Source organism: Hordeum vulgare, chromosome 4H (assembly GCF_904849725.1).
Source record: "Hordeum vulgare subsp. vulgare chromosome 4H, MorexV3_pseudomolecules_assembly, whole genome shotgun sequence".
Taxonomy (NCBI): Eukaryota; Viridiplantae; Streptophyta; class Magnoliopsida; order Poales; family Poaceae; genus Hordeum; species Hordeum vulgare.
Window position 1 is genome coordinate 536,797,251 of NC_058521.1, and position 9,890 is coordinate 536,807,140.

The 9,890-nt window shown below is 40.3% G+C and overlaps 1 protein-coding gene across 1 annotated transcript; it reads right to left on the reverse strand.

The window, feature by feature from the left end:
* Nucleotides 1–2,641: 2,641 nt before the first annotated feature.
* On the reverse strand, nt 2,642–5,804 carry LOC123449336 (SNAP25 homologous protein SNAP33-like). Its single transcript, XM_045126529.1, has 6 exons — nt 5,526–5,804; nt 4,080–4,457; nt 3,457–3,547; nt 3,257–3,381; nt 3,065–3,162; nt 2,642–2,951 (listed from the first exon to the last, which is right to left on the reverse strand). Exons 2-6 carry the CDS (start codon nt 4,413–4,415, stop codon nt 2,852–2,854), a joined length of 750 nt encoding a protein of 249 aa, XP_044982464.1. The 5' UTR covers nt 4,416–4,457; nt 5,526–5,804; the 3' UTR covers nt 2,642–2,851.
* Nucleotides 5,805–9,890: the final 4,086 nt, after the last annotated feature.

Genomic DNA, 9,890 nt, shown 5'->3' on the forward strand with positions numbered 1-9,890 from the left:
TGTAGTTTGCAAAGGATCGAAACACAAGCGAGAAGGTAATAGTGATTGCAATGGAAAACTAAATGAAAGTGGTAAATGATGGAGGTGTAAACAATGATGGTGATATGAACCGGAGTCACATGATGTTCACTATTGATGTCTCTCTCCCAAAAGACGATAAACAACTATGCTTGGATAAACAAATCACAGTTGGGCAATTGACAGAATTATGATCGCACCGCAATGCTAATTATGCTCCTTGATAGTTAGAGGTTCAATAGTAATGGGCAGTACACCAAGACAAGTAGACCGTCTATTCATCAACATCTACTTATTAATCATCCACCTTGAAATATCTATCCAGAACATCTCTCCGGTATTAAGTTGCGAGCCCTACCCAAAGTGTAAACTCAAAGCAACGGACAACTGCATTAACGAACTATGCGTAAGGTAAACAATCCTTGCAACTGTGGTCACAGGCACCGTTGTTTTCTCCCTGGTGGCAACAAGCACATCCCCTAGTCTCATGTTTGTGTCACTCAAGCTAGACATCGAGGGGCCTGAACCCACAATCATGCATAACGCTCCCTCTTGGAGTTACGATCTACTACTTGGCCAAAGCAATAAAAAGCAACGGAGAACATGCAAGAATCACTAAGGAACATAATATAAAAGGATAATCAAATATATAACTCATAAAAATCTGAACATAATCTCATAATCCATCGGATCCCAACAAACCGAGCATAGCAAAAGCAAGAGAATTACATAGATGCCTTGATCATGTAGGGCAGCTCACGAGAACTAACCATTGAAGCACAAGATTGGAGAGAATACATCACATAGCTACTGGTCATGGACTCATAGTCCAAGGAGGACTACTCACGGCACGTCCGGGAAGCATCCATGACGGTGGAGAAGCTCCCGGAGGTCAATCCTCCCTCCGGGAGGGTGCCGGGAAAAGGTCTTGTGACGCTCCCGATCTTGGAAGCGCTGCGGTGGCGGAACGATGGAGAAATTCGCGATTTCACAAAGTGTGCGAGGGTTTCCTCACGGAATACTAAATATAGGCCAAAGGAGGGCACCGGAGGAGGTGGGGCCCATCCAGACCGTCTGGGAGGCCCCTGGCCCTCCTTCTATGATCCTGAAGCTTCTGTTTCGCTGATTTTTTAATATATTTTTCTGGATTTTTTCGGGCTTCGGAAAAATAGGTAAAAGCCCATGCAAAATAGACATCAGCAGACAGAAACTGGCACTAGGTCTGGGTGCACTGAGTTAGCAGGTTAGTCCAAATATGTGTAAAATTATATAAAATTGTAGCAGAACATATAACAATGTCACCCAAAAGATCATGGAAGAAACAGAAATTATAGATACGTTTGGGATGTATCAGCGATCGAGCAAACTGTAGGGATCCCGATCCCAAGTCATAAGAACCCAGCCTGTAACACAACACATCGCTTTGCGGCCTCACGCGCGGTTAACTCCACGGCTGCCACCTTACCCGGGTCGAGACCGTTTGCGTCTTTGGGCTCACATATGTGTATATGTCGCCAGCATTTGAACGACAGAAAATCCGGGTCGACATGAGTAGTTATAAACCCAAGTGGCACATCCGTACATGGACATATATACATAACCCAACAAAGCAGGTATCGGTCAACAACGTGTGTAGACGAATCGTAGCAAGCTACACGGACTCCATTACACCGCGTGATATTTCCCCCGAAAGGATAAACACAACAGCAAAGAAGGATACATGTTGGTCAATCAATGTGTCCGAAGCAATAGCAAGCTATCAGGACTCGATGAAAACACAAAGAGTCATTTCCCCATAAAGAAGGCTACTAAAGGCATATAACTAGGTATCGAATCCCACACATATAATGCATTCAAAACATACACACAATATGCACGATATGTATAGATACAACTTGACATCACAACATATCTCTACGACACAAGCATTTATTAAAGACCCATAAGAATCAACATAGTATGATATTACAAACAAGGGTCACATGAGGACATCTCCAATGGTTGTAAGATAGTCGTTGGTAATTTTGACACATAGGATTTTTGATGATGTGTCTTGCAATAAATGAGAAAAGAGAGTAAGGTTGTATGTAAATTAACCAACATCCTTGCACAAGCTCCAATGTAAAATGAGAGAGCACTTTATTTATTACCTCACATTTTATTAGGCAAACTAGATACAATCCATTGTAGTAGTTGTATGTTAAGATGTTGGCTGATGACATGGCATATTTTTACTAACAAGCTAACCAACAAACCGTTAGAGATGCCCTGACCCAACACTCAAATCATACAAGGCCCTGACCTAACACTCAAATCATACAAGCATCTAACGAAAGCATAACATGTATGAATACAGTCTTCTACTAAAAGCACGCGGACAGATGAAACGAAGCGTTTTCCTTGTTCTTTCGCCAATAGAGGAAACGGAGATTCTTTGCTACAGAATGCATATAATTTCCAACCTCGGTTACATTTTCAGGCCCCTTTCACACATAACTGGAAAACGGCTTTGGAGCTTATGAAAAGCACGCGGGCGGATGACAGGAAGAAAATATTACAGCAGCAAAACATACATGTCAAAAAAGAAGGTGGAAAAAAGAAGATGCAACTGACCTAGTTGTCATACAACCCAAGAAAAATCAGTAAAAATCAACATACTAATACAATATGCCCCAATACAATACAAGAGTATGACTATTTGCCAAAAAGAACAACAGTTATGAAAATAGGAATATAGCAGCAGAAACACACTATAGGCTCCACGGCATAGTCAAAATTAGCTGTCAAAGGCATGGGCACAGTGGTTCCACACAGGCTGACTCCTACTCTGGTATCACTTCCCAAGCAACCGACGACCCCGTTGGTTCGCCCCTTTGACTCTGAAGTTCAGCTCATCAACATCGTCACTGAAAGTATCCAGTGATTTGTTTTGCCTGCAGCAAGGAATGGTCTCCATCAAATCTTGTAAGAACAGAGTAAATGTATATGCAAGAGACGCATTTTTTTTACCATGCCCAATTGAAGATATATTTTAAAGAGGTAGTACCTATCGATTTCTGTACCCATATCCAGTGCCATATCCTTCAGGCCTCCCAATATGTTACTCAAGTCTGCAAATGCATCGTCCTGCCTTGCTTTCTCAGCCTAATAAAATAAAACAATGCTTAGCTTCAGAACACACTGGCCCAGTTGTCCCTTCACCCTTTCTATAGTTTTCCTGTGAACTAACAAGACATACCTTAACTTTGTCCATCTCGGTTGCAGGCGCACTATGTACAGAACTGGGAGATTTTTGAGGCGTTGAGGCAATTCCAAGCTTCTGCCTCTGCTCCATCTCGTTTGATGTACTCTTGAAAGAGCTATCTGCAATAACCCAAAAGGATCAGCTGAGGAAACATAAACAGTCCCTGAAATTATGCAGAATCTGCAGCACCATACTCTCTGAAACAGGTCCTTTTATATGCTGATTTCTTTTTGGCCTCCATGTCTTCGAAAATAGTCCTCCTAGACTTCCCAAAAGCTTCTCGCTCTGAAGAAAATTATAAATTTTTCAGTTAATGTTCAAAACAAGACAAAAATGCTAACGCTACAGGAAGAGATTCCCAAAAGCAACTTAAACCTGTGTAGCTGTAGAGGTTCACTCAAAAAGTTGAATGACATTAATTACTCTGAATCAGAAAGTTAAATTTCCACGCAGGAAGACCATCTAAACTAATATCTACTCCATCCGTTCCTAAATATAAGACCTTTTAGAGATTCCACTATGGACTACATACGGATGCATATAGACATCTTTTAGAATGTAAATTCACTCATTTCGCTACGTATGTAGTCCATAGTGGAATCTCTAAAAGGTCTTATATTTAGGAACGGAGGAAGCAATCAATAGGATGCAGAACCCTAATATGCACAGAGCTATTCTTATAAGTGGATTACAAAGCTATTCATCTCTAGTGTTTGATGAGGTGATGACTGAAGTTAGGATCAAAATATATGGAAATTCTAGAAATCTTAACCCCATTGTCTGAGCAGTACCCAGAAGCCAATATCATAGAACTTACCATGGTAAGGTCGTGCTCGATGTCAGCCGCTACTCGATGAGTGTGAGTGATCTGTTCACCTTGTCGATGCAAAGTCAGCAGGATTTGTGTCGCATCTTCCCTAATAGCTTCGGCTGCCCTAACACAATCATTTACTTTGCTTGAGGTTTCTTCTGCTTTACGTAGAGTGTAATCTTCCAATTCTTGCACAGATTGGTTGGTGTGCTGTGTTGGAGCTGATTGTGCCCTTAATGGTCTTGAGGGCACTTCAGTATCAGAGTCAGAATCAAAGGGATTTGTCGTCCTACGGATAGGAGTGCTGACTGTGTTTTGCCTCATATTCATTGATACTGACATCTCAGTTTATTGACTACACACACTGGAGCAATGGGTAGATCTCTGGTATGAAAAGCAAATGAAAAGGGAAGCATCAGCAAGCGTTAGAGTTGTGAGGTGACTGTATTCTAACAGTCTCAACCAGAAAATTATTTACTACAAAAATGATCTGATATAGAAGATATACAATGAAGGGTCACCATCCAAAGGCACATACAAAAGACCACAATGAATTAGAAATATAGCATCATACTGTAAATGAGCTCATCCAACAGATGTTTAGTAAACCAAGATGTATTTGCAAAGAATTTTAGGCTCACGGATGTAATCATCTTATAAAGAGAATTATGAATCAGAGAGGTAAGAGAGAATAAAGAAAGCCCAGACTTGTTTAACTACTCTTTCTGATGCAAGGCCAATAAGTTCCACAAAGCAGGAGCAATAAATTATGACTAGAAGACTGCTAAACTTATCATAAAATTAAAACTCTACATCATGATTATGGGCTTCTACAAAAAGTATTAACTCCTTCCCAGTAACAAAACTTCAACTGTTCTTTATGTACAACCTATGAAACTAGCCAGGTCATATAAAATGTCAATCTGTAGGTAAGGCAATGTGAATCTCAAGAAGTACATATGTGGTATTCCTAAGTCCTAACAGAGCATCAGAATAAATATCCTGTGACATAGAGTTTACTGGGTTTCTTGCATTCATACACTGAAGACATGTAATATTGTCATCAGCTGTCGAACAGTTGACAAAGGAGATAACAGTAAGCTCTGAATAATTGCATCAAATGTATGGGCATCTGCAAGTGTCGAATCGATCAAACATCTAAGCAGACACACGAACTGCAAATGTTTTTGCCGCCCTGCACGTTACTCACGACTACAGCATCACGGAACGGAATGGTCTTGTAAATAAGCAACCCACATTTCTGAAGTTAAAAAATATATAACCCATATTTCCCATAGAAATAGAAGTGAAGTACCGCAGCAGTTACCCCCAATCGAAATCTGAAGTCGAGCGACAGCTACCGCTAAAACTGGATCACAGATTCACCGCAAGCAAATCGTACCACGGGCTCGAGTGGGGAGGAGCAGCAGGAGGAGGGCGGCGGCACCTCACCTTGCTAGGCCGGTTCGTCGGATCGGATCAGATCTCGCCGGTAGCGTTTCGCCGCCGGTTATCGGAACCCTAGCTCTGCCTGACTGCCTCGTCTCCGCGGGGCGGGGGCAATGCTGCGTTGCGCGGCCCGGGGACGGGGACAAGGGGAGAGGACAGGAGGCAGGACCGCGGCGGAGAGAGGCCGGCGGCGAGATATCAGGTGGGCGGCGGTGCTAGGGTTACGCGGCGCGGGAGACGAGTAGGGGAGCGCCTCCTGTTGTGCGATGGATCGAAGAAGGGAGCAGACTAGAAGAGACGGATGAGATCGAGACGAGAGGAATATGACCGTTGGGTTGGGAGCCACAGCCTGCCCTTCACGTGTCCTATCGTGTGGTTCACGGGATTTTTTCTTCTTCAGCTTTTTTTTTAACTGATCTGTGCTGGCGTGTCGGCCAAAACTTTCGACAGGCCTAACGTCCGATCTAGCGCGTGTAAAGGGTACTGATTAGCAATTTCGGGGTAGTAGCAAATATCGGTAATGGTTGTAACAAAAAATGTCTCGGATGTTAAAAAAATCGACCTCACACGCTCCAGCATAAAGAACCCCGCTGGTCATAGCATGGTCGTTTGGTTGTATCATTTTGTGCCTCCGATTGTAGCAAATATTTACAACGGATTGCAGCAAAAATATCATTGCCTTTGACTATAGTTGGTTGTGCATGCCGTTTCTTCGGTTAAAGCTTTTCAAAAACAACATTGCAGCAATCTTGCAAATGATTGCAGCATTTTAGGTACTGTTTGCAGCTCCTTTGTTTTTTTATGGTTCCAACAAAAAAAGTTCGCCGGTAGTAAGAAAAACCAATTATGGTTGCAGTAAATCGTCGTCGCGAGGTCGCAGCTATGCCTTGATAAATGTAACAAAAAAGTTCATCGATACTAGCAAAAGTCAAGTACGATTGCAGCAAAAATCACCACCATCGCGATGTTGCAGCTTCTGCTTGATGGATGTAGCAAAAAACTTGACCTATAATAGCAAAAAACAAGTACGGTTGCAACAAAAATCATCGTCATGGGCCCGACAAATGGCCACATGGGCCCACGAACAACGCTGCATGCCAAGGCGTCCGGCGAAACGGTTTGACCGACGCGCTGTTTATAAACGTTTCTCTTTTTTGGCAGGTTGCTATTGTTTAGACAAAACCGATACACACAAGCACACACGCACACAAGATTGATTTTTAGGTGAGATCATGAGACCAGTATTAAAAAAACATATTGAGACATTTCAAAAAATCTGAAATTATTTGATAACATTCATGTGGGGTTATGTCTACAGCTTAAAAAGATTAGCTCAAAACTCAATGTACATTTAGAGATTAAAAAAACAATTTCGAATGTGAATACTAGCAATTTTGGATGAATACATTAGTATTTTGACACTATCCACATCTGATTTTGTCTTTTTTATTTCTGTTAATGTAAGTTAAATTTGGAGCTCATACTTTTTGAGGTTGTACTTGTGCATCAAACATTAATGTGTGTCTATAAGTTTTTTGAGAATGCTTGAACATGTATTTAAAAAAAATCAATCTCATAGATCTCACCTAATGTGAAATCTCACACAAGTCTACCCCACTTATACATTACCCACCGAGCTTCAAGATTAGTGAAGTCGTCCCAATCAAAATATCATTGACTGAAATAATAACCCGTGTTGACGAGACAATGAATACATGTATTTCTAGTTTTCATCCTAAGATAAAGGTTTAGAATTTGACCAACTTCAAGAAAAAGAGTAATGTTCAGTGAAAGAAGACGCTCCATCGACTTTAAAGACGTGTGTGGTGATTTCGTCAATCTTAGATATCCGACTCAATATATCAAAGATGCTTATAGGAATAGAGTGTGCATGGATTCACAAGGATGAATGTATGTTCGTATCTGTGTTTGTACTGCTTTTATAAGAACATAACTTAGAAAAGCTAAACACATATATTGTATGGCTGATGTTTGTAGATGATAAAAATAGCTGCAAAAGTTGCCATCCATGACAATTGACAAGTTACTGCACCACGGCAACACTATACTATTTTTCATGGATGTAAACTTTCCAAGGTCCGGTAAAAGTAATTTGCCATAGTCTTAAATTTTAATTTGCCATCACATCTAAAATTCAATGTAAGAGAGAAAAAAGTTGTAAACTGTCGTGAATGTCAACACAAAAATGTGGTATACCACGAAAAATTCCCATGATATGAGGCATAAAACTACCATGTTAAAAAGAAACTAAATATGGAGTTGTCATGGTGGACTGCCTAGATTTGTCAGCAAGCTAATGAATGGTTTGCGGCGTCATACGTAGAGAAAAAAGTAGAGTTCACTGGATTTAGTAAAAAAATAAAAAATCGCCAGGTATATCTCAAATCTCTAAAAAAAATAGCTATCATATAACTGAATTTATGAAAAAGAGATTGTTGTTGATTATTACAAAAAAAAACAGATTGTCCCGCTGGTAGTACAAAATAAAATCCTATTTTTAATACATTTTATCATGATTGAATAGAATAAAACCTTTGACAATTTGCCATTTGACCATCCATGTGTTTAGAAAAACAAAACAAAAAAAATTAAATTTGCCATGTCTTAAAATTACCATGATCTAGGAAAATAATAATGTAAAGTTGTCATGTGATGAGCGCCATGAAATATCTGCCATGACTTATAGAACAAAGTTCCTAAAAATTACCATGGTGTGTACATATGCCATGTCGTACTAAAAATCATAATCTTTTTGCTATGTGAACATTGCAAATTTGATTAAAAATTGCCACCATATTAGGGAAGGGGGGACGAAAAAAATTAATTTGTCATGTGATCATTACAAATAATTTATTGAAAATTTATGAATATGCAATATTTCGGGTATACAGTTTTTTGAATTTTGCCATGCGAGTTTCCAATTTTTGCCATGCCACTTAACAGAAAATGTCTTGTTTAGATCATTTTCTCTTACTTTTGCCATGTTTGAGCACACAAAAAATGAATTTTGCATGTCAATTTTTAAAAAGTTGCCATGTTACTTTGAATAAAAAATGTCATGTTACTATGAACAGTTTTTCTTAATTTTACCATGTGTCATATACTTACATTTTCATAATTTGCAATGTTTTGTGGTATTTTTATTATCCTAAGCAAACGATCTTTAGATTTGCCATAGTCTAGTATCTAGAAATGCCACTGAGTTAAAGTCTATTTGCGAATGCATTCAGAAAGCAGAAAATCTAAATAAGAATTTTGAATTTGCATGGTCTAGTATCTACAATTGCTAGTGAGCTAAAAGAGTGATTTGCCATTACTTACAAATATAATTTACCATGGGGCAAAAAACCTAGAAGAGTTTTGTAAGGTGGAGTATACTAACACTTTCAGAATTTGAGATTGCTATTACCGAGAGTGATAGTGTTACGACTCACGACTACATCACCTTACCGGAAACCAGCCTAACTAGGACGACCTAGGGCCCCCTTTGGCCGGTTATGTCATGGGATAATCAACTCGTCCCATGCCCCTATGACGTGATGAGCCCGAAAGACTTAGAGTACAAGATAATGCAATCGACATTTGGAGGAATCCCCTCAACTAGCTTGAAACATGTAACCCTAGGCCTCGCTACCCTTTTAAGCCGAGGTCACCCTAGTTGCATGGATACAATATGTACCTAGAGCTTTGCTTAATCCCTCAACCTTTCTAACCCAAATACAATCAATATACACGAGCATGAGTGGGGTATTACCTCGTCTACTGAGGGTCTGAACCTGGGTAAACTCTTTACTTGTTGCCATCTGATCTACTCGTTTGGCTGAATACCATACCGAGAGGGAACACATCGGTTTGTGAAGGAAAACTGGGCCCCATTACACCGTTGACGTTGAAACTTATTATGTGCTCAACAGAGTCCATTCCATGGCACATGCCACGTCCTTGCCTTTTTGGAGGCACCTATCATATTTTGGTCATTTATTTTTTAGGATTTAATACCGGAAATTCAAGATCTGAGTTGCAACACAACAAATTAGGGCCATGAACAGGCTGGAAGTCCCTATTTGCGGTCTTTGGTCCATGACCACTTCCTGTGCACCTGACTAAGAGGGAGGGATAGTCCCCAGGGGCAAAGGAGAGGCCACCGATGTTCGGCCTGTTGTCGTTTAAATCCACAAAATTCACGGGAGGACGAATAAACACGGACCTGGCGTGGTGTTATCACACGCCCCCTAGAGGGTGTGATAAAAGTTCGAGGGTGTTCACAAAAACCTTCATTGAGGTTACGTGAAAACATGAGTTTCTCTCAAAAAAGATATAGCTTCTGAGAGGGAATATGTCCGGTTT